At 36.5% G+C, this 25941-nt stretch overlaps 2 protein-coding genes across 3 annotated transcripts in view; both read left to right on the top strand.

The window, feature by feature from the left end:
• The window catches only part of xpr1a (xenotropic and polytropic retrovirus receptor 1a), an 88683-nt gene extending 79319 nt beyond the window's left edge, over positions 1 to 9364 (top strand). The window contains exons 12-15 of the mRNA XM_067393569.1: positions 2931 to 3097; positions 3519 to 3658; positions 4849 to 5070; positions 6393 to 9364. Coding sequence (XP_067249670.1) covers positions 2931 to 3097; positions 3519 to 3658; positions 4849 to 5070; positions 6393 to 6450 — 587 coding nt within the window. The 3' untranslated portion in view covers positions 6451 to 9364. The remainder of the gene's footprint in view (positions 1 to 2930; positions 3098 to 3518; positions 3659 to 4848; positions 5071 to 6392) is intronic.
• Positions 9365 to 12553: 3189 nt separating this feature from the next.
• Positions 12554 to 23880, top strand: LOC137026283 (paired amphipathic helix protein Sin3b-like). Of its 2 annotated transcripts, XR_010895868.1 has the most exons (6): positions 12554 to 12793; positions 19629 to 19724; positions 19930 to 19994; positions 20084 to 20190; positions 20286 to 20439; positions 22472 to 23880. XR_010895868.1 is itself a non-coding variant. In XM_067393568.1 (4 exons), exons 1-4 carry the CDS (start codon positions 12752 to 12754, stop codon positions 22502 to 22504), a joined length of 336 nt encoding a protein of 111 aa, XP_067249669.1. In that variant the 5' UTR covers positions 12632 to 12751; the 3' UTR covers positions 22505 to 23880. The 2 variants fall into 2 exon arrangements, 1 of the variants encoding a protein (XP_067249669.1); XM_067393568.1 differs by lacking the exons at positions 19629 to 19724; positions 19930 to 19994 and having other exon boundaries at positions 12632 to 12793.
• Positions 23881 to 25941: the final 2061 nt, after the last annotated feature.

Here is a 25941-nt window from a genome sequence, read left to right as displayed (position 1 = left end):
CCAAAGAGACACAATGTTCAAAGGATGAAAACTATTTCTATCTGAGGACTATTTTAAGGGATTTCTGGTCCTTTGGGAAATGCGTTTGGGTCATCACAGTTCATGTTTACATAAATCTGCCAATGTGTTTAATGAGATTAAACTGAAAGTTCAGTGTGACCAGTAGTGGTTGACCGACATGGGTTTTTTGAGCAGAGTAGCAGATGGCCTGTATTTGCATAGTTCAATTTAATGATGACAAATGAGAAGACAAAATTTTGATATTCAAAGATTACTATTACTAAATTTACTACAAGCTTTAAAACAGAAATATGTATTATCAGTTGACAAGGATTTTGTAATTGATACAATGGGGAACTAACACTTCTGTTCATTGGCCAAACTGGTACGGTTATTGGCCAATGCCTTTAATCTCATATTGTCAGATCTAACATATATCTATTTTATCTTGCAAGTGCAATTGCCTGCCTCAAAGAGACCCTATACTACAGCAAAATATAATGGGCCAAATATATTGATCATCATATTGTGTTATTGTATTATTGTAGTATTGTGTTTCAGATATAGGATAAAGTTTTATAGCAACCTTATTCACTTTTGTAGCATTTTAGTTTATTTTATTATTTTATTTCACATAATGTTCAATGTTTCTTGTGCCCTAAAAATTTTTTTTTTTTTTCTTTTCATTTTTGAAGACCACTTTCTCTCTCTGACCTCTGAATTACACAGGCTATTTGTGCTCCTGTACCTTTAAGACTTCTATAGGTTAACTGAACTCTGAAATAATTAGGTAACTTCGACCTTACATTCATAGTGCACACTGTTTCTTAATATTAAACATGTGTTGAAATGTAGATCTAGACATTCGAGATGTGATTTCAAAGCTATGAAGATTCATGAATTGTCCATCTTTACAGCTTAGTTTTCATAGATGATTTTGGGATGGAGCTTTGCTTTCGGATAAAGGTGAAATAATAATTATGTGTATCAAATGTATAAATATGTTGCAGTATATTATTGTGAAACACAAGACTTAAAGAAACGTAAGTTGAGATAGTCTTTTCTTCCTTATTGTGATGTACATCCAAGTGAAACGACTTCTCGAACAAGAAAAAATGTAGGGCGGGACTTGATTTTGTCTATCAGGAATTGATTGGATGGTTGTGCTTTGCTATTGCTATTGCTGTGATGTCATGTGAGTGACAGGTTGTCCCGCCCTCAATCCAGTAAACGTCATCAGAGAAGAGAAATGTCGCTGCAAGAGGGAGGGGGTGTTATTTTGATTAAAGATTATGAAGGCAAATGAATTTTTAAAAATTAAAGATATAATAAATACTGCAATATTCCATTAAATAATAATTGTCAATTTTGATTTCATGGTGACTTTAATATTAGCCCAAGTGTTGATGCTTCTCTAGATTGCTTCTGGCCTGTGTGAGGAGATTAGACTTGCATTGCACTCTTAAAGTGTCTTGTTGGTGTGAGAATCTGGAGCATCTTGGGTAATCTAAGGACACCATATTCAGCATGGGCACTCATAGCTCAGCTCTGAAATAGGATGGACAGGGCTATTATGTGTTCCGGCGAAAATGTCCTCCGCTGGTTTCCTGGCGCCTGGATGGCAGCGTGTGAAAGGCTTTATTAAGACTGATGGGCCTGTTCCAGATTCAGCACCGTCTGCTGTCTGAGGCCTAAGAGATTTAACCATTCACTGACCTGAGACCTGTATTGTTCCACTATCTGATAAATGTCTCACCCCCTATTAACTTACACTGGTGCTCTAATGTTGTACTGCAGGACAGCTCTTATTCTTATATTTCAGTATACTCTTTTTTTGGAATTGTATTGCTCCTGTGAAAAATGGATATCTTTTGGCATGATTCCATATGTTCTCCAGTGCCTCATCATCATCGATATTAGTTGCTAATTCCTTTTCCCATACAGCTTTTATCGTCTGCCTTTCAACAGATTATATTAAACACAGTTGCTTCAAGGTTATTTATGTATAAGGTTTGTACTATTTGCAATTTTGGTTGCAGCAAAAACAAAAAAAAACAAACAAAAAAAACAGTTGCTTATTAAATTAGATGTATTTATCTTTATATACTTGTTATAAATAAGACAGGAGGGAGAATAATACTAAGAACTATATCAAATACTAATTAAATATTAGTTTTCTATTTAAATATATTTTAAAATGTAATTTATTTCTGTGATGCAAAGCTAAATTTTCAGCATAATTTATCCAGTCTTCAGTGTCACATGATCCTTCAGAAATCATTCTAATATGCTGATTTGCTGCTCAAGAAACATTTCTTATTATTATCAATGATGAAAATGGTTGTGCTGCTTAATATTTTTGTGGAAACCTTGATATTTCAGGATTCTTTGATAAATAGAAAGTTCAATAAACAATTTATTGGAAAGAAATCTTTTAAAACATTATAAATGTCCTTATTGTCAATCGTATTGTTCATTAATAACTTAATGAATCCTTGATAAATAAAACTATTAATTTCTTTTAAAATAAAACTGACCCCAAAATTTTGAATGGTAGTGTAGATTTGGACATATTTATTTACTGTTTTTTTTGGAATCAGTAAACACAGACAGAAAGTAAATAAGTACAGGCTAGATTCAAATTTATATAAAAAATATTTTTTATTGTTCATGTAACTAAGGTGCATTTTTGGTCATCATTCCATAATATAAAAATATTAGTATTTGACATGGTAATTTGACATTGAACGACCTTTCAGTGACCCAGATGAATAGATACATTGACATTAGTAATATGAACAGTCTAAAACAAAAACAAAATCTGTATCCGGAATCCAACTGCCATTCTTGAAGTGTAGATAGATGGATGGTAACCAGTCTCCCTCTAGTGGACATAGTGTCAAATTCACTTGTGACTTTCTCTGTTTCAGATCAGAAACATGCTGACGCTGAGGTGTTTTTCTACATGCTGATCCTGTCTTTAGTTGTTAGTTCACTCTACACACTGATCTGGGACCTAAAGATGGACTGGGGTCTTTTTGACCGCAACGCAGGCGAGAATACCTTCTTGAGAGAGGAGATTGTTTACCCACATAAAGTAAGATATGGCAGGAAATAATCTGCCATCTTAATATGACATCTTGATTGTCAAATCATATAGTAAAACAGTAATTTGTTCATGATGGGTGATGTGATGTAGTGGTCAAAGATCTGCTCTGGTGAGCACAATGTTGTAGGTTCAAACCTTCTGAGGAGCAAAGCAAAATAATCTAACGAGGTAGGGCCTTAAAAACATCAGCCGTTGATTTTAATATATATATATATATATACATGGAATTATATATAAATACCTTTAAGCTGGTTTAGTTGTTCAGCCAGCTGGTCTCCCCAGCGGACAAGTGCAGTAAACCAGCTTAGGTTGGTTTAAGATGTTTTTTCAGCAGGGATATTATAACTTTTGGCAGGTATATTCATCTGTTACCTCCAACTGTCATGATGTCACTTCCTTTTCCTTTTAGGCCTACTACTACTCTGCCATTATAGAAGATGTGATGTTGCGCTTCGCCTGGACACTGCAGATCTCTCTGACTTCCATGACTGCCATTCCTTCCATCGAGGACATTGTGGTTACCATTTTAGCTCCTCTGGAAGTGTTCAGGTGAGATGTTTGTGTAGAACAGGGATTCCCTATTCTTTTCATCAGCAGAATCCCTTTGAGCTAAAATAGTTACTTGAAGTACCTTCTGAGATTTTAAGTTAATAAATAAGTAGTTCAACAACACATTTGCATGTTGACTGATGTTCTCTGATGTCAGTTAATTGTCACATGACATGCAGGTAAACAAATGAAATACTTCACCTTTTTAGTGTTTTATTTATTTATTTATTTATATTACCATTATTTATTTTAATTTTACACTTTTATGATTTAAAGAGGACCTATTATGCTTCTTTTTTTTTTTTTTTTTTTTTACATTTTCTTTAGTGTGTAATGTTGCTGTTTGAGCATGAACAAGGTCTGCAAAGTTACAAAGCACAAAGTCACTCTAGAGTTATTCTCTATATCAGTGCACACTGTTTCTGAACTCCCTGAAACACTTTGATTATAGTCTTGAGTTTTCTTCCAGGAACAGACACATCACAATATTCCTCGTTTAAATAATTCCCACCCAAGGCATATGCAAAATAAAGGGGTGAGGCCTGGTTGAGTTGCGTTAAAGTGTTGAAACTCACGGTTATGGTAAGGGGCGTGACATTTCCGAAACGCGCTCAAAGCAGTTGACCAATCACCGGTGTTGGTTAAGTTTCTCTAAAAAAGTAATTAATTACTAGCTACTAATTACATCTTCAACAGAAGGTTACATTAAAAACATTAACATTATATGTTAAATTTTGATGTTAAATCCACTATTGACTCTTCTATAGTCTACACAGTATTTAATGCAATTACATCAGAAGTAACTGTAATTAAATTACAGAAAAATGAAGAGTTATCCCTTACTTTTCAAGGGAAAGTAATTAAATTACAGTAATGAATTATTTAGTAATGCATTGCACCCAACAGACTGATCCAGCCAACCAATCAGACAGGAACTAAACAGAGCTGGGAAGAGAGGAGCTGCAACAATGTCAATTGAGTTAAAAATAATGTTGTTGTTGTTGTTTTTTTTTACATTCAAGCATGAAATCTAGTAGAACACAAAAATGAAATCAAGACTTTGTAAAAGGACATAATATGGCCTCATTAATTAGCTTTTCATGAACTCAGTTTTGGAAATATTAAACACATAGTGAACTCTCTCTCTTAATCTTATCTCTCTCTCTCTTTGCATTTTTCTCTCCCTATAGACGTTTTGTATGGAACTTCTTCCGTCTTGAGAATGAGCACCTGAATAACTGTGGTGAGTTTCGAGCGGTGCGAGACATCTCAGTGGCTCCTCTAAACGCTGACGACCAGACGCTGCTGGAGCAGATGATGGACCAGGAGGATGGAGTCCGGAACAGACAGGGCAAAAAAAGCTGGAAACGGAGCTACAGCCTGTCCTTACGACGACCCCTGCTGTCCTCTCAGTAAGAGATCATATATAATACATATCTCAGGGCGTTTTGGGTGGGCAGCCCTGATTAGTGCACCAGCACCTATATGCAATTCATATGTATTTAAATTACTGATAGCACTCAATGAAATAACTTAAATAACATATTTAATAAATGAGTCATTACCAAACATATTATGCAAGTCACTGAAAAAAAGTTTACCTAAAAAAGAATTCAATAATATTATTTAACATCACCAAAACAATTTAAATGTGTTAGGTTACACCAACAAAACTCATTTTTAAAGTGATAGTTCACCCAAAAATGAAATTTCTGTCATTAATTACTCACCCTCATGTTGTTCCAAACCCGTGAGACTTTCGGTCATCTTCAGAACACAAATTAAGATATTTTTGATGAAATCCGAGAGGTTTTTTTTTATCCTCCCATAAAAAAGCAACGAAATTACAACGTTCAAGGTCCAGAAAAGTCTATTTTAACAATGTTTTTACTACTTTTCTGGACTTTGAATGTGGTAATTTTCATTAAAAAACAACAACTCAGATTTCATCAAAAATATCTTAATTTGTGTTTCGAAGATGAATGATGGGCTTACGGGTGTAGAACGACACAGGGTGAGTAATTAATGACAGGAATTTCATTTTTGGGTGAACTAACCCTTTAAGCGTTAGATTAGGTAAACATATTAGTTGCTAATTAAGATTAGTTGCATATTAGTTGCTAATTCGTTCATCTTCAGAACACAAATTAAGATATTTTTGATGAAATCCGAGAGGTTTTTTTTATCCTCCCATAAAAAAGCAACGAAATTACAACATTCAAGGTCCAGAAAAGTCTATTTTAACAATGTTTTTACTACTTTTCTGGACTTTGAATGTGGTAATTTTCATTAAAAAACAACAACTCAGATTTCATCAAAAATATCTTAATTTGTGTTTCGAAGATGAATGATGGTCTTACGGGTGTATAACGACACAGGGTGAGTAATTAATGACAGGAATTTCATTTTTGGGTGAACTAACATATTAGTTGCTAATTAAGATTTCATTTGAAATAAAATGCAGGTAAATACTTTGTACACTGTATATAACAAATATGTATCTTAGGTATATATATAAAATATTCTTACAATTTAAAATGTCTTCTTTCTATTTAAATATATCTTTAAAAAAAAGTCATTAATTCGATGGCAAAGCTGAATTTTCAGTAAAATATATTCTCACTTTTGTTCAATTTAATGCATCCTTGCTAGAAAAAAAAAAAAAGTATACATTTGAGATCAGAACTACTTTTCCTTTTCAAAACTGCTTGATGTGTATATGTTTCTCTGACAGGTCTAAGAAGGATACTAAGGTGCTCATTGAGGATACGGACGATGAGGCCTTCAGCTGAACCCAGATCTCGCTGTCCCGCCACCTGTCTCGGCTTTCTATTGGTTCCTCACAGAGCTGCCTCAGCACACCTGTTCTCAAACACACACAGATACACGCATATTCACACACTTTCTCTTCAACACTCCAAAGACAGAGTAGTGGACAGAGTTAAGCACAATAACAGCCATGAGACATATCAGGACACAAAACAGTGACATCGTACAAACACGGACACACACACACGACGAGATATACACATGCACGGAAAAGCCAAGTGCGGAATTTTCCTCAAGGTACTTTTTTTATTAGACTTTTTCATTTTGTTCCTCTATCTTGATACTTTTTTGTACATTTGTTTAGGTTTTTGAATCTATATTGCTGCACATGACTGTTTACAAACTTAAAATAATAACTAGGATCTACAGGGAGGAGAGTTATCATATGAAAGAATAATATAATATCGTACACTGCACGGACTCAAGCCGCACACTATAACCGCAGCACATTTAGAAGTAACAACAGCTCGGTAGCTGATGTTTCTTATCGTTTTTTTCTTTCGCTTTATTTGTTTTTTTGAGTTTTCATGACATCAGTGTACGGCCCTGGTGGCACTGTTTGAAAATGCTCAATATTTCCTAACCATAAAAAACATAGTTTTATTGTTTCATCATATTTAATATGCAAATATGTTTTTTTTTTTATTTTTTAACATGCATTGCTTTGATATCAAAGCTGTGATATTTTTGCCATGTACGGTTTGTGTTTGAGAGAATGTGGGCATGTGTGTTTTCCTTTGGGGAGCGATAGCAAGATGTATAGAATTGTTATTTTCATTCATTCTTCACCAGTGAAACTACTGTCATTGCTGGTTGATATTTGAACACCATTTGGGTAAAAGAACTGCTGCCCACTGAAAAAGATTAGATGATTCTGTGAACTATTTTATTTATAATGATGCACTAAACTGAAAAGATTCAGTAATAATTGTCACCCAATTGCAGACTAAAGGGAAGTGGACACATTTTTTATCGAATTAATGTGTTTCCTACATGGCTTTTTGTATCGCTTATTAACCATTGCCATAACCACTGCAAGCCAAAGAGGAAATGCAACCACTGCCAGTCGATTACAATTCTTATGGCTGTGATATCAGTTTTGTATTATGGTGAACCGTAAGAGATTTTGTGCATCAAAAAGTAGTTCACTTGCGGTGAGGAGATATCTTTGATGAAATCCTTTTCTTTACCAATATCTTAAAGGGATAGTTCACCCAAAAATACAAAAGAAGATATTTTGAAGAATGTGGGTACTGTTTGGTTACCGACACTATTCAAAATATCTTTTGTGTTCAGCAGAAGAAAGAAACTCATACAGGTACAGAACAACTTGAGGTTGAGTAAATGATGACAATTTTTATTTTTGGGTGAACTATCCCTTTAAATATGGTTGCATTTTGCTTATTCGTATGCATTATGAGTGTGGCAACATCTTTATAATCGGTTTTACATTTTGATGAAAACATGTGATTGTACATGATTTATAATGTACATATTTGCAAGACAAGTGTAACTACCTTGTCTTTCGTACATTTTCATACGTGGTCTCTGAATTTCAAACACCATATTTAGAAGAAGAGCGTTTTTCACCTCTTTTATCATAATGCTTTGATAGAAGGGAGAGAATACTGTCATTTTAACTTAAAACGACTTTTATTATGATTAATATCTATTGTTGTCATCATAAAAAAGAAAACACCAGGGCTGTTTTTAGCTGATATGTATGTTTTGCTCTCTTTTTTTCAGCATTTAGTTCATTTTGATACTTTTTTCAGCAGCATGCATTGATGTATTTTTGCAAGCACAATCTTTCAGCTGTAACTAAAATCTAATCAAAAGATTGATTTGTCTTCACAATATCTCTTACTTTCTGTTTCATATCCTTATTTGCTCTTTAAAAGAAAAGTGTTCATGCTTATTGAAAAAAAAAAGATGTACAGATAGCAGCTGTTGTGTTTCTGAGTAATATTTTAGTTAGACTTTAAGTTTATTGTTTTGCTTGAACACATTTGAGGCAAAATTTGAAGATTCAAATCTATCACAGAAGAAGGGGAAAAACTACATGCGATTCATAGTTGCAAAAGAATAGAGTGCTATCCTCATTCGAAAATGTGGTGTTACCGTGCAGTCCTTTTGTCCTATAATATTAGTGAAATGTCAATCTTGTTGTTCTCAAAATGACCTTTTGGCACACTGTCTTACTTAGCTCTGTCTTTAATTCTCTCAAAACTGACTGAATCTTTTATCAAGTCTATCGAGTGGCACACAAAAATTGTAGAAATTATACACTCTTCCACATTTTTGAACCAATACCACCGTATATATGGATGCTGAGCACAAATTTGCCCCATTCAGTGCTTTTTGTAATGCATTGCCAATTGTCTTGCCTGCATGCTGCTTTTGTTTTGCACTGTAAATAGTTTATTTTTTACATTTGAAATGTGTAAAAGAATGTTGTTTAATTTATTGTACTAATTATTTATGTACAAGTCGAAGCCTTTTTCTTTAAATGAGCAGTATTATGGTAGATGAAGGGCATTTTTGATTAGCCACAATCCCACACTGTCTTATGTGAATTCTATGGAAATAGTGTAACTTAAGATACTTTGGTGAATATGGAATGTGATCGGTTTTATCTACAGTAGGTGTATATTTGTACTCATAACACATTCATCCCCAGGGTTTGTGCCCATTTGACAGGACATGTTGGGTCGATATTGTAAACTCTGATGAGGAATTGCTGGGGAGGATTGGGAGAAGAATGGGACATGTTAACATTCTCATTAACACCCTAATTAAGGGTTCTGTTATGAGATGAACCCTCAAAATGTAGGGTTTTTATTTTGTACATTTTTTTTTTTTTTTTACTTTTTCAAATACAGAGCTAGAATAATACATCTTTTCTTCATGGGGGGAAATAAACTGTTGACTTGATTGCTTGCTACACCCATGATGTTAAGTGCTTGATATCTCTGCATCTTTTCTATCTCCTATCTTGATGTTGTATCCCTTCGTAAATACTTGACTGTGACATTGTTTGTAGTTGGTAGATGGTTGTACTTTTGAGTAAGTTAAGACTTAAAGAAAAATAGAAAAACTTGTGGTTCTGTGATTAAATAGAGACATAAAAAGAGAGAAAATGTCTCCTTTTACAGAGTAGTTTGTAAATGTTGAGTGTATTCCTATGGTTCCACTGATGATCTCATTTGTGTTTCTGTATACACTTTGGTGATCCTGTCATATTTGGGTTTTATAAACCACGCTTATTTTTAAAACCTTCATTTTGTGTCAGCCTTATTTATTCAAAAACAAGAGATTGACTAAAGCATTTGATACATTCAGTATATATTTTATGATGCCTGAATGAAATATTTGAATAGGTGGCAGTATGTATTTTTTCAATGACACCCAAATAGTTTCGCTAAAGCAAGATTTAAAATTTGTAGACAATAGTTTGCATGTTATTTCTCATTTAGACTATGGCTAACATTGACCTGCTGCAATAATGAAGAGTAATGTACAAAACGTATTCTTCATACAAGAATATATGGGTCATTGACGAATTAGGTTTTTAAAAGTGTAAAAAAACAACAACAACAAAAAAACCATAACCAAAAGTTTTATTAAGTTTTAACAATGAGATTATGTGGTTTTTATAATCATTTAACATTGCTTTTGTAATTTTTTTACAAGATGGACAAAATTTGTCACCAAAAAAGTCATTGGGTTTAACCAAAATTTCGGTTTTACCAATTGACACTTTTGGTTATACTGAATGACAATATTTTCAAACATTTCTTAACAGACTGATATCTAGCTAGTTAGCTAGCTAGCTTAAAAAAGGACAATCAAACATTTTATATTTAGTACAAGTTTTTAAAATATTAAATACTAATTTGTTTTATAGCGGTTGTACCGAATGACCTGATGTTTCGGGACATGCATGAGCAAGTGAAAACATGAATTTTTAAATAGTTAAGAGAGAGTTACTTTGCTTCATGACCATGTGGTCCTTTGCAGGTGTCTGAATGATGTCACATCCTGTCACATGATACTGACCGCATGACTTGGTCCCTTTATATTGGTTACTCCAAATGACATCAATGAAATTCTTTTTCCAGACATTCATTCTCACAACAAAGCAACAACTTCTACACATAATTTTAATACAATTTTGCACTATGTTGATATATGGTGTTATAAAATCATACCAGAATAAAAGATATATTACATTTTAAGATATTTTAATTACAAATGAAGTGGCTGTATTGGCCTTTGGATGGTGAAACCAAATGACCTTTTGACACTTCAAAATCTTTAAAATACCTTTATATGTAGCAAAATATCATTAAAACCTTTTGGATTCAATAAAAGAGATCTAGTTGCATTACTTTACATACTTTGGATGTCATATCTTTGTTTATTATTTAAGGCCTTTGGACAAAAACAAAAATTACCTATCACGTTATTGACCCATATAATAATAAATAATAATTATAAGTTTTATTTTTTCCCCTGAAACAAAGGGACGTAAATGACTATCCCATTTACAACTTTAAAGTTGTAATATTTAAATAAATTCATTTCTGTTAACAATATATTTTATCATATTACATAGCCTATAGATTTATCAGAATTGCAAAGCAAATCAGTCAAAAACATATTAAATCGGATGAACAAAACGTGTGCAGAATCCCATTCATGCCTCAGGGATGACGCATTTTTGTAGGCAAAACCCGGAAGCGAGTTAGCATTTTAGGACTTCCGGTTCCAACGCCGTCTATGGGTTTTTTGAATGGGTTTTTGCTAAATCGCCTGAAATAAGGTGTGTGGTTAACAAAGCCTCTAAATACTTTCACGTTTTGATCTATGACATAAAACACACCAGTTATAACTCACTTGTGATTTTTTAAACTTTTACTGTGTCTTAAAATCGGCGGTTGGTAACAAATTGCTAAGGGACTTCCTTTGGCGGGGACTTTAGACATCATCATTAAAAACGGGACATTTGGACAGCATTTCTCATGAAAAATAATCAGCGAGCATGTTTTTAAATAATGTAGTTTTTTTAAATACAGTTTGAGGAAGCTTGGTGGTGACGACGACCATGGTGTGCTGTAGTCCGTTTATAGCCTACTGTTAGCCTTTATTTAGGCGGCTTTATTTAGGCTTCAAAATCTATAAATGTTGTGTTAACTTGTAAAGATTATCTTGATAAACAAAACGGGTACGTGTCATAACCCTTTGTTAAACACAGAGCTTATTTTCTGCGATTTTCCAAAAGTCTATGGGAAAAAATGCATAGGCTTTTAACCCATAACCGAGGGAACCCGTGCGCCGCTAACTTCCGGGTTGGCCTACAAAAACGCGTCATCCCTGCTGGGACCCCTTAATCGCCTACGTCACTGTGACGTCACCGCTCTAGCTGGAGGCAAAACATAAGAAGAACTCATAACAGGCGCGCTAAAAGTTTGAGGTTTTGACTTTTAAATGTCGTCTTGTTGTGTTTTTGGCTGCCAGAATAGAAGGAACAGCACTTTTGGTTCAAAACTAAAGTTACCAGATCCCGGCAGACATTCCTTTACAGAAATCAAAAAGATAATGTGGTTGAATGCAATACGGCGTACAGACTGGACAGAGACGATCATAAATAATACTCGTGTTTTCAGTGCACATATCATATGCATGTAATGGTGTGTTGGTTTTATCTAGTACAAATCAGCAAGTTTCTGTTTTATAGGTGAAAAGTCGCCAACCTTCAGGGCACTAGCTAACTTAAATGTTAAACAAACACAGCGATAGATGTGTGTGCCATCCTTTGAATGGTCTCTTAAAATAATCCACATTGCTAGCCATAATCATAGTTCGGTTACATTAGACAATAAGCCTTGACAAAATTCCCCGAAGCACCCGAAAGTAATTCATATGTTGTCTAGGAAATATCCAAAACTTAAGTTAATTTGCAAAAATAGCTGTCACGGTCCCGCAGAGTCAGTGACTGTACATATTCGGACAGTTCTGAACCTTATTTTGCATCTATGTTTAATAAATCCCTCCTAAAACATGCTAGCTTCCGCGTGTCACCATTGAGTCCAGCGTCTCTTTTTGCCTCCAGCTAAGCCCCGCCCACCAGGAAACGTTGCAGTGTTTACAAACTTTTAAGGGGACAGCCTCATTTCAAGGAAATGCTCCGGAACACTGTTTAGCAGCACTAGTGCGTCGAACTACACATCCCTAGGCACAAGCTCCGAAGCCTCAGTTAAAATGTCACATCACTACCGGCAGCAGCACTTTCAGAAACTAAAGGTAAAGAGCATTGCAGCAAGTGCATGTGTTTCCTTCTCTCTTAAACGCATTGTGTATTAGGAAGTGCTGTGCTGTTCATATGGGGCAGATCAAAGCATTCACAATGAGTGTGTGTGTGTAAATGGATTTGAAAATCTTACACACTTATTTACACCATTTCAAGCTAGAAAAGTCGAGTTATTGTCGCTTAACGCATCGATTCCTGGTCAAATCAATGCTAGTTTACCAGTCAAACAAGATGGAAGTGTGCCTGCTGAATTAAAGTCTAATGTTTTCCCTTTACGCTGTCGTGTTTTCACCGTTGCTCTTTGTTAAAACCAAAACCGGTGGATATTTATTGTGAGTCGGCCAAAAATTAAAACTCGCAGGTTACGCCTGATTTGTTTTAGGTTAAGCCGGTTTGTTTGAATTTAATTGATGAAGATAAGAGAAAGAAAGGGGGTTCCCTGTGATACTTCACTCATACTGCGTATGGGGAAAAGCTCCTTTTTCAGTAGAGTACCTCAGGGATGACGTGTTTTTGACATGTAGGCCAAACAGGTGTAGTTAGCGGCTCTGTGTCTAACAAACTGTTCACATTAAACCAGATATTTGGGTGAATTTCAGGTGATCTCAGCAGGTGCGTTCACGCGACCACGTAATTCATGTAGTTACAAGATTCTAGTTTGAAAAAAGCGTTCACGTCCTCGTAGAGCTCGTAATTACAGCTTGTAAGCTGGGAGTTTTCTGAAAGCTCCCAGATGTACCACGTGGCCGCTGTAGATTGATATATTAGGCGTTGATAGTGGTGCCATGGATGGTGTATGACTACACTTTTTCATGAGAAATGCTGCCCAAATGTCCTGTTTGTCATGATGACGTCTAAAGTTCCCGCCAAAGGAAGTAACGTTAGTCCCTTTTAGCAATTTGTTAGCAACTGCAGTTAAGACACGATAAAGGTTTTTAAAAAAATTTACAAGCGGTTTATAACTGGTGTGTTTTATGTCATAGATCAAAATGTGAAAATATTTAGAGGCTTTGTTAACCACAGACCTTATTTCAGGCAATTTAGCAAAAACCCATTCAAAACACCCACCTAGGGGTGATGGAACCTAAAATGCTAACTCGCTTCGCCTACAAACACACGTCATCCCTGAGGTAACTGCACGGCCATTGATTCAAACGGGGTAACTTTTTGAGCCTTTGGCAGCACGCCAAAGCCCGCCAGAATGGGCGGGGCGCCTGGCTATATAAGTATAAGTTTCGCCATAGGATTTCAGATCTATATCCCTTAGCGATGACGCTGCTTCTCTTTGCTGGACGAAACTGAATGGCTTTGCCTGCTCGCCGTTGAAGAGGCAACACAGCGGACTGGCTGACACTCGCCGACCACCTGCAGCGCCGGCGCCCTCACAGACTGCCCGCTCTCTTCCCCTGCCGCCACGACAAAACGTTTTTTAAATGGAAACGGTGGTGCGTTGAACACCCCATTCTGATGACGCAGGAGTTGTAACTAAGGCAGCTGAGAAGGTCATTCTTTGTGTTCTTTTTGAAGAATTTTCGGAGCCTGGTGAAGTCGGTATAAATACGTGTTTAATACTGCAAAATACATTCGATGTTACAGTCATTGCCCTTGCCGTCCAGAATAAAAGAGAACATCCCAATCGAGTGAGGGGATTTGTGGAAACTTCTAAATATTGTGAACATTTGCCTCGCATTTCAGGATGAAAAGACAAATATTTCAGGTGAAGGATAATCCACTTCTTACGCCCGAGACTAAATGATCTTACGTTATATGACATTATAGTTTTTTTTTTTTTGTTTTTTTTTGTGAGTATCCACCTGTTTCCGCGGGGCGCTACTGTAAAAGAGAACGTGGGTACAACTTCCGGTGAGGCGGCGGAAGTAGCATGGTATTTTGTGTGCTAATTAGCGAAAAGGGCTAAGTGTTTTTTGGATAATTTTTTACTTTGTAAAGTTGCAAATCTTTATTAGAGATGTCGTTACGGCACTCAGGGACAACATCTCAGTTTACTACATTAGTTAATAATATCACAATAGAATAAACTGTTTTCGTGCCCTTAATTGCTCTTTACTTTACTGACCTTCCACAAAAGTGCTGCTGCATGACTAGAGCATCCTGACCCTGCAATACTTGAACAACCCGCTGTCTGTACTTCCCGTCAAAGCCTTATGATGTGATATTTTACTCCTAACGTGTCGTGCGTGCCAGAGCCAGTCGCGTTTCCACTGTATGCGATGCTAAAGGCTTCTTATGTTAACCATTGCGATAGTAAATACACACGTTTATGGAAAATATCAGAGACTGCTTGAAGACAATCTTTATATGATTATAATAGTGTATTTATTTGGTTTAATGTTTTATCTGTCTCTTCCCTGTGCCTGTTGACTCCTGACAAATGCATAGCCTGTATTTGACAGATTCACATACTCCGGTTAACTCGTATAACTCATAACTCCTGTTGTCTTCTCATGAGCTCCCTCTTGCTCTGGCTGAAAGGATCAGGATAGATAGACTGAGAGATCGCGCAAACATCCTCGGATAGCAATCATCGCATAATTTAGAGGAAAATAAATAGAAATGCTCAGAAAAGTGACGTAAACATAGGGTATGTTATCAATATATTTCTAAATGTGTAAGCCTTTGGATTTAAAAGCTTTAGTGGAGTTGTTTTTTGCATTCTTGTGATCTCAAATAAATGGAAGCATGCGCACCTAAATAGGTCTGTGTTTTCTTTTTATGTCCATATAAATATCAGTTAGATTTAGCATGATTGATGTGCACTCCTGACATAAATTAATACATTAAATGTTTTTAATTGTAAAACATTGTTCAAATATTGATGCCGGAATCTTAAATCTTTAAGTAAAAATCAAACGTTCGCAAGTTTGGATCGTTAAATCTTGAATGACTGTCAACTGTTGAATGAATGAGTGTCACGTCCAGCTTGTTTACTTCGAACCGGAAGACGCTCCCACGTTTGACGCAAGGCCTCATGGGGCGTAGGAAACTTGTGGATAGGCTTATCATTATTTCTGATCACTGTTGTTGTGCGATGATATTGTAATATTTACCATTATATAATCGGAGGAGAATAGAAAAGTTTATGAAAGTGTAACTCCAAAATACAATAGCAAAATATATACATATGTATAGTACTTTTATGTTACATTCATACCATAGACTGTAAAAAATATGGGCGCTGACACGTTACGCAAAAACGTGTAAAAAAAAAAAAGTTTGCAACCAGGGCATGCGCAGAAAGACTCGTCAGTGGAGCCCGGAGGCGGAGTCGCGGTATCAAACTTCCGCCCAGACGTCTGCGTCATCATTGATGTATTTTAAATAGGCTATATAAATTATACGTAATTTAAAATTCTACCTATAAAATAATATTTTTAGAGCAATAATATTTTTGAAACAGCAAATTCAGTAGCTGAACTCAATATAATATGCCTCTAGAAACTCTAAAATGTCAGAAACAGTCCTGCCATTTTAAATAAAATGTTTAAACTAACGTTACAGGAGATCGATTGCTGTAGACAGTGCTCTATAATTAATTAGAGTAGGCTATCATTAGTTTTATCCTGCTAATTATTATTTTATACCAATAAAATAATTATAACTGCCACATAACGATCACCTGTTTTTGTTTCCGTCATGGCTAACGTTAGGCATGTTATCTTAACTAATAACATTTATTAATTAGCTTATGAAGCCCACATTTAACGTTACAGAGAAAAGCTCAGATATCCATCAGATCCTGTAGGTCAGTTAGTACAGTTTACTGCTGAACAGCTCATTTTGTCGGTGTGAAATAACACCGGAATTGAAAATTAATAGTTATTTATTTATCTTCAATCCCCCCTCGAAGCTCCGACAGTCCTCAGAGAAGCTGTCAATCAACTGTGAGTCACGACGACACGCCCCTTTTCTATAGCACCAAATTGATAGCTAAAATCAAACTTATCACAAAAACAAACAATTGAATATATATCAGCTTGATAACAATTACCTTAAATGACCAAAACCATATTTCGGAAAATTTTATTTGAAGCATAATTTATTTTTATGTTTTAACCTAAGTCTCATTCGTCTGCATTGAGAGGACGGGGTTTATGACCTGTACTGCATCCAGCCTCCAGGGGGCGATCAAAGAGCCCGCAGCTTCACTTTTCAGGACGTATGAGGCACACCCGATTCATACCCATCGTGCAGGATGTCTCTTTAATACAGCGTGGTTTATATGCATGTTGATGCTGATTGGGCTGAGATTTTTGACACACCCACAAAACAAGAGAAAACGTATCTCAAACCTGTTGCACACCGTTTCCAGGAAACATGTCGTTCAACCCGGAAACCGTAGCAAAACGTTGGGCACCGGTTTGAGCTTGAACGTGCCCCTGGCGCGGAGCACTCCGTTTCAGGGGACACGTACAGTCAAACTGCAAAAAAGTCATTACCTATTTGCCGTTTCTATTTGTAAGCTTCTCTAACAACGTTCATGACGAGCTGCTTCTTCTTCGGCTTTTGCCTTGATCCTCAACATGACCGCCTACACTGCCTCCTAGTGGTCTACATGCACGTCGATGCGGACAACGGCGCAGAAGTATAAATGAAAATGGACGCATGCCTATGGCGCAGAGGCTCCGGCATAGGTCCGACGCATAAGTATAAACAAAGTCCTTTAAGACAAGTCATTTCACTCGGTGGCCATCTTTGAAACTCCTCTCGGGCATCCTGGTCATCATGCCCTATCTCTTTGAATGGGGAAACATCAAATTCTCAAACTGTTTGCCAACCTTACGATTACATTTTCATATTTGAAATCACCAATGAAATCTGACAACAGCTGTCTTATAAATGTTTTGTCCAAACGCTCAAATCATGACAAAAACTGTATTTTTTAGGCTGGATCAAGCTAATGCGCATGCGCGGACCTAAATGCGCGTCTCTTCTGCCATGTTTGAGGCGCGCGTCTGATTGTTTCTATAGAAACCGGTGCTTCTAACAGCTGCTGCAGTGACGTGGTTACATTTTGCCAGTCGGCAATTGGCTCTTATTTAGAAGGCGGGACTTATTCCGCCATATTGCGCGTTACACATTCTCCCATTCAAAACAATACGAGTGACACATCTTGTGTTATTCTATAGTCTTTGGTATAAATCAGCTTTAAGTGAGCACTTCTGATCTGTTTACGCGTGTCTCACTTTTCCTGCACCAAGGGACACCATGTCTTAATCCTATCGGACAGCATGATGGTGATGTCCTACATAAATCATCATGGTGGTCTTTCGTCCAGACACCTCTATGTGCTGAAGTAGCTCTTGGAATGGGTACTGCCCAACCTGCGATTGCTGAGAGCATCGCACGTACCGGGCAAAATTAACCTGGGAGCAGACATGCTGTCTCGGAGCAGTGTCCCCTCAGGTGAGTGGACACTTCACCCCTGAATGGTTCTCAGAATCTGAAAGTTATTCAGGAAGGCAGACGTTGGCCCTCCCTTTGAACCGTTGCGGTCAGCTGACCTTCGATCCCCATCTTCTAAGACCACTCTGGCTCTAGCACCAGTAAAACGTGTAGGTGATCTGCAGGCCCTCTCCGTGAGCCCTGCGTGCCTCGTATTTGGGCTTAATGACTCGAAGTTCATCCTGAAACCCAGGCATGGCTACGTTCCTAAAGTGCTCTCGACGTTCAGAACACAGGTAATTACTTTCTCGGTGCTACCTCCCTCAGGGGACGAGCGTGAGCTGGACTTACTCTGCCCCGTTAGGGAATTGAGGACTTACATTGAGCGATCAGCACCTTCTCGGCAGTCGGACCAGCACGTGGGAGCCAGCTCCCTCTTAGCATGTGTAACCATGAGGGTACGGTGGCTTTTGCCTCCCTACTTATCCCCTGGGCCCCTCTGGTGCCCAAGATAGGTTCAGTCATTCCCTCCCATGGCACGTTGTGATTGTATTTGTTCCCCATACGCACTATGAGTGAAGTATCAAAAGGGAACGTACTCGGTTACGTACATAACCTCGGTTCCCTGACATACAGAACGAGTACTGCGTTTGCTGCCGTGCCATGGAGCGGTATGACTCGGTATCGTCGCTTCAGTCGATTGACCTGAAATCCTGTGGCGAAATGCTTGCTTGTATAGCCGGACGCCCCGCACTGCACCACAACGCCATCATTGGTTCAGAAAGTTTCCCAGTTTGAACCTACGACTGTCCAGTTACACTGCGTTATTGAAAAGGCTTCAGTATCAAGGAAAATTTTTCTCCATACGCAGTACTCGTTCCGAATCTCAGGGAACCAAGGTCATGTACATAACAGTATGTTTGCTCAGCTAACGGATGCTTTTGTCATACATGTGTCTGTTTTTGTTTTTAATCTGACCTTTGAAAGAAATCAAAAGTGTGTGAGCATAGCTTAATCTGTTCTCTGTTAAACAGTTTGAATAACATTTTGTTTGTGTTTGTTGTGAAATCGTAGCGGGGTTGTTGTGACTAGCACTAATGCTAATGCAGCAAAGCTAAAAGAGTCAGTGAGCCTTTATTTTCCTCACTGAATTTTAATAAAAATACAAAGAGAATACAAACCGGCTGCTTTTCTCTTATACCACTTGTTTTTAGGTCATTTATTTGCATCATAGTGTTTGTATAGGACATAGTAACTGTTCTTTTCATCTTGAAGGTTTATTTAGGCGTGCGTTTTTTTCTTCTTCTGAACAGAGAGAGAAAAAAATACCTTGCGTTTTCTATGCGTGTAGTGGTTTAAAAATAAAATACCCCAGTGATTTTTTTTTTTTTCCCCCTTCCTTTCTTTCATGTATTACTTTAATAGTATAAGCGAATGCAAAGTCATTCAGTGTGATGGGGCTCCACATTTACTGGAAATGGACTTGATGACCCACATCTGTCCTTTCACGAGCCAAAAAGGGTAAACTACCATAATACTACCATGGTATTTTGTACATGGACCTTAGAAAAAGTACTGTGGCAGTACCATGGTCTAGCTATGGTAATACCATGGTACTTTGATATATAACATGGTGGTGAGATTCATGTATTTTTATGTTCCAAGAACTTCCATGTTAAAAATATGCTAGTATTATGATGATACTTTTTTTTTTTTTTTTTTTTAGTAACTGATGTAAATACATGTTATTACCATCCCATACCTTTACTGGTAACATCACATTACTTTTCGGTAAGCGTTCTGTCATTGTGTACATGCTTATTGTGTTTTATATTGTTTGGAAACATCATTTTAGTAAACAAGGTTTATTCTTGTTGCAGGTGGAGGATGCCTTATCTTACTTGGACCAAGTCAAAATACGGTTTGGAAATGAACCAGGAATATACAATAAGTTTCTGGATATCATGAAAGAGTTTAAATCTCAAATGTATGCAAGTGTCTGTGCACTTAAAATATGCTCCAATGCACAAAAAGTATTAATGAATGAATGAATGAATGTATTTCTGATGTCTCCATCCACAGCATTGACACACCAGGTGTTATCAACAGAGTTTCTCGGCTCTTCCATGGACATCCTGACCTTGTCCTGGGGTTTAATGCCTTTTTACCGCCTGGGTATCGGATCGAAATTCCTAGGAATGGAATGGCATTTCTTCAGTCCCCGTTTCCCTCACAGGTAGAACATGTGGTGCAACAGTTTACTACTAGTTTGCATTGGTGTCTGTGTTTTGTTCTTCATTTTTTACTGGTTGTTTCAGTTCGTCAACTGTGAAAAGGTCATCACTGAATTCACAACTAATATTTTGGAGAAAAACTATTTAGGATATGTCTTTACTTTTTTTTTATCTATTGGGAATTGATTGGATTGTGGAAAAAATTGTGTACTAGAATGCAAGATTGCTAAAACAATGCCTAAATAGCTGTTTGGCCTTTTCAAATAGCCCACGTTGACTTGCAGGCAGAAAAGAAAAGAAGAGGTAGAACAAGTAATTACATTTTAATGAGTGGTTGCAAAGACAAATATTTTTGCTTTTTTTTTTTTTTTTATTAATGTGTAATAGAGTAAATAGGGTTGATACTGATTTCATGTTGACTTTGGCCCTGTCCCAAATGGGCCCCTCACTGGCTTCCTTAGAGTTCACACTTTGGTGACGTCATGCCACATAGACTGTCGGGGAGTAGTCCGCTGAATCCAGTCAAATTGTGTTTTAGAATAAATGGACATTTATTTCATTAAAATTCGCAAGAGGTTTATTATTGCTTGCATGTAGTTTTGATTGTCATTAGTCAACAGTTATAGCTGTAATTACATACTAATAATTCCTCCAATCTATGTAGCACTGTTACGGATATTTCCACAGATTTTTAGCATGATGAATTCAGTTTGCAGATGAATTGTGTTAATACCTTTTAAAACTTTAAACAATTAAGTATAAAAGAGTTTGATACCGTGTTTCTCCCATGCAATAGACAAATAAGCTGTTTTTTAAAAGAAATTATTACTTTTATGTAGCAAGGAAGCATTAAAGGGTTAGTTCACCCAAAAATGGAAATTCTGTCATTTATTACTCACCCTCATGCCGTTCTACACCCGTAAGACCTTTGTTAATCTTCGAAACACAAATTAAGATATTTTTGTTGAAATCCAATGGCTCTGTGAGGCCTTCATAGGGAGCAATGACATTTCCTCTCTCAAGATCCATAAAGGTACTAAAAACATATTTAAATCGGTTCATGTGAGTACAGTGGTTCAATATTAATATTATAAATCAACAAGAATATTTTTGGTACGCCAAAAAAAAAAAATTATGACCTATATAATGATGTCCGATTTCAAAACAATGCTTCATGAAGCATCGGAGCACAAATGAATCAGCACCAAGTGCTCCAAGTCACGTGATTTCAGCCATTGGCAGTTTGACACGCGATCTGAATCATGATTGGACACACTGATTCATTGTGCTCTGATGCTTCCTGAAGCATTGTTTTAAAATCGGCCACCACTAAATAAGTCGTTATTTTGTGTTTTTTGGCGCACCAAAAATATTCTTGTCGCTTTATAATATTAATATTGAACCACTGTACTCACATGAACTGATTTAAATGTTTTTAGTACCTTTATGGATCTTGAGAGAGGAAATGTCATTGCTCCCTATGAAGGCCTCACAGAGCCATCGGATTTCAACTAAAATATCTTAATTTGTGTTCCGAAGATTAACAAAGGTCTTACGGGTGTGGAACGGCATGAGGGTGAGTAATAAATGACAGAATTTTCATTTTTGGGTGAATTAGCCCTTTAAGTTGATCAACATGCAGTAAAGACAGTTACGAAGTTACAAAAGATTTCTATTTCATCAAAGACTCCTGAAAAAAAAAAAAGTATCACGGTTTACACATCAATATTAAGCAGCATAATTGTTTTCAACATTAATAATAAAAATGTTTGAGCAGTAAATCAGTATATTAGAATGATTTCTGTAGGAACCTGTAACACTGAAGACTGGAGTAATGATGCTGAAAATTCAGCTTTGTAATAATATTTCACAATATTACAGTTTTAGAGAGCTTTTTTTTTTTAAATCTCACGGACCCCAAACTTTTGAATGGTAGTGTATGTTTTGAGTTAAAGTGATGTAATGAACCTATGTGGGACATTGTCTTTCTTGGTATATTAAAGTAAGACTTTGGTTCTTATTCTTTCCCCCCAGGTCTCTCCAGGACCAGGAAGGAGCAGGGGTTAGTGCCTCTTCGTCAGTATTGGCTGAGGCATGGTTGACTTACAATGAAGAATGAAGAATTTTTAGCTGATGTGTATGTTTTGCTGCTTTTTTTTTTTTTTTTTTTTTCTTCCAGCATTTAGTTCATTTTGATACTTTCAGCAGCATGCTTTGATGTATCAGCTGTATCTAAAATCTAATCAAATGATGGATTTGTCTTCACAATCTCTCTTTCTGTTTAATATTCTTATTTGCTCTTTAAAAGAAGTGTTCATGCTTTGAAAAAAAAAAAAAAAAAAGTACAGATAGCAGAGATCATCAGTGGAACCATAGGAATACACTCAACATTTACAAACTACTCTGTAAAAGGAGACATTTTCTCTCTTTTTATGTCTCTATTTAATCACAGAACCACAAGTTTTTCTATTTTTCTTTAAGTCTTAACTTACTCAAAAGTACAACCATCTACCAACTACAAACAATGTCACAGTCAAGTATTTACGAAGGGATACAACATCAAGATAGGAGATAGAAAAGATGCAGAGATATCAAGCACTTAACATCATGGGTTTAGCAAGCAATCAAGTCAACAGTTTATTTCCCCCCATGAAGAAAAGATGTATTATTCTAGCTCTGTATTTGAAAAAGTAAAAAAAAAAAAAAAAAAAATGTACAAAATAAAAACCCTACATTTTGAGGGTTCATCTCATAACAGAACCCTTAATTAGGGTGTTAATGAGAATGTTAACATGTCCCATTCTTCTCCCAATCCTCCCCAGCAATTCCTCATCAGAGTTTACAATATCGACCCAACATGTCCTGTCAAATGGGCACAAACCCTGGGGATGAATGTGTTATGAGTACAAATATACACCTACTGTAGATAAAACCGATCACATTCCATATTCACCAAAGTATAAAATAAACTATTTACAGTGCAAAACAAAAGCAGCATGCAGGCAAGACAATTGGCAATGCATTACAAAAAGCACTGAATGGGGCAAATTTGTGCTCAGCATCCATATATACGGTGGTATTGGTTCAAAAATGTGGAAGAGTGTATAATTTCTACAATTTTTGTGTGCTACTCGATAGACTTGATAAAGGATTCAGTCAGTTTTGAGAGAATTAAAGACAGAGCTAAGTAAGACAGTGTGCCAAAAGGTCATTTTGAGAACAACAAGATTGACATTTCACTAATATTATAGGACAAAAGGACTGCACGGTAACACCACATTTTCGAATGAGGATAGCACTCTATTCTTTTGCAACTATGAATCGCATGTAGTTTTTCCCCTTCTTCTGTGATAGATTTGAATCTTCAAATTTTGCCTCATTGTTTAAACATTTGTGTTTCTGTATACACTTTGGTAATCCTGTCGTATTTGGGTTTTATAAACCACGCTTATTTTTAAAACCTTCATTTTGTGTCAGCTTTATTTATTCAAAAACAAGAGATTGATACATTCAGTATATATTTTATGGTGCCTGAATGAAATATTTGAATAGGTGGCAGTATGTATTTTTTTCAATGACACCCAAATTGTTTCGCTAAAGCAAGATTTAAAATTTAATAGACGAATGTTATTTCTCATTTAGACTATGGCTAACATTGACCTGCTGCTATAATGAAGAGTTGTGTACAAAATGTATTTTTCATACAAGAATATGTATGGGTCATATGGGTCATTGATGAATAAGGTTAAGTGTAAAAAAAAAAAAAACATGGAGTTATACTTAATTTTGAAGTTTTATTAATGTATTAACAATGAGATTATTTGGTTTTATTAAGGCAGGAATACACCAAGTCAGCTGTCGGGCAGTTTTTGTTAATCGGCCGACTAAGTTTTCTCAGTGTGTTCCACACCGTCCGCTGAAGTTGGTTCTCGTCCGCTTTTTTCACTAGTTCATCGGCTTGGTGTGTTCCTGCTTAGTCAATTAAAGGCAGGAACACACCAAGCTAATGCCGACGAACTAGTGGCGATGAAAGCAGGCTGCGGGTTTGGCTCACGTCGCCAAGTAGCACGTCTGTTCTGCGCCTGTGCAAGATGAAATGCCTTCCCGTACCAGCAGGTGGCAGTAGCTGAACAGCCAATCACAATGATCAGACGGCCCGACTGACCGACGAGCTCCGACACCGATTCAACATGTCGAATCTGCCGAAAAAAAGCAGATGAGGACCAACTTCAGCTGACGGTGCGGAACACGCTGAAAAAACGTAGTAGGTCGACGAACAAACAACTGCCTGACTGATGTTTCGGGACATGCGTATGAGCAAGTGAAAACATGAATTTTTAAATAAGAGAGTGTTAAAGGGTTAGTTCGCCCAAAAATGAAAATTCTGTCAGTTATTAGCTACTCAACCTCATGCCGTTCCACACCCGTAAGACCTTCGTTAATCTTCGGAACACAAATTAAGATATTTTAATTGAAATCCGATGGCTCCGTGAAGCCATTAATAGGGAGCAATGACACTTCCTCTTTTAGGATCCATAAAGGTACTAAAAACATATTTAAATCGTTTCATGTGAGTACAGTGGTTCAATATTAATATTATAAAGCGATGAGAATATTTTTGGAGCGCCAAAAAAATGGCCGATATCAAAACACTTCTTCATGAAGGAGCACAGTGAATCAGTGTGTTGAATCATGATTCAGATCGCATGTCAAACTGCCAATGGCTGAAATCACGTGACTCTGGCGCTCCAAACAGCAGATTCGATACACTGATTCATTGTGCTCTGATGCTTCCTGAAGCATTGTTTTGAAATAGGCTATCACTAAATAAGTCGTTATTTAGTTTTTTTTGGCGCTCCAAAAATATTCTCATCGCTTTATAATATTAATATTGAACCACTGTACTCACATGAACCGATTTAAATATGTTTTTAGTACCTTTATGGATCCTAAAAGAGGAAGTGTCATTGCTCCCTATTAATGGCTTCACGGAGCCATCGGATTTCAATTAAAATATCTTAATTTGTGTTCCGAAGATTAACCAAGGTCTTACGGGTGTGGAACGGCATGAGGGTAAGTAATAAATGACAGAATTTTCTTTTCTTTTTTTTTTATTACTTTGCTTCATGACCATGTGGTCCTTTGCAGGTGTCTGAATGATGTCACATCCTGTCACATGATACTTACTTGATCCAAAATGGTCCCTTTATATTAGTTACTCCCAATGACATCAATGAAATTCATTTTTCCAGACATTCTTTCTCATAACAAAGCAACGACTTCTACACATAACTTTAATACCATTTTGCACTATGTTGATATATGATGTTATAAAATATTGCCAGAATTAAAAATACATTTATTACATTTTTAGATGTTTTAATCACAAACGAAATGGCTGTATTGGCCTTTGGACAGTTAAACCGAATGACCTTTTGACACTTGAAAATCTTTAAAATACCTTTATATGTAGCAAAATATAATTAAAACCTTTTGGATTCAAT

Source organism: Chanodichthys erythropterus, chromosome 9 (genome assembly GCF_024489055.1).
Source record: "Chanodichthys erythropterus isolate Z2021 chromosome 9, ASM2448905v1, whole genome shotgun sequence".
Classification (NCBI taxonomy): Eukaryota; Metazoa; Chordata; class Actinopteri; order Cypriniformes; family Xenocyprididae; genus Chanodichthys; species Chanodichthys erythropterus.
Note: the sequence above shows the minus strand (reverse complement) of the source record. Positions and strands in the feature narration are given on the sequence as shown.

Coding starts and splice junctions, on each gene's coding strand:
- LOC137026283 (XM_067393568.1), top strand. CDS start 12,752: ATGTCACATCACTACCGGCAGCAGCACTTTCAGAAACTAAAG. Junction 12,794..20,083: donor AGCACTTTCAGAAACTAAAG/GTAAAGAGCATT, acceptor TTCTTGTTGCAG/GTGGAGGATGCCTTATCTTA. Junction 20,440..22,471: donor AGTCCCCGTTTCCCTCACAG/GTAGAACATGTG, acceptor CTTTCCCCCCAG/GTCTCTCCAGGACCAGGAAG.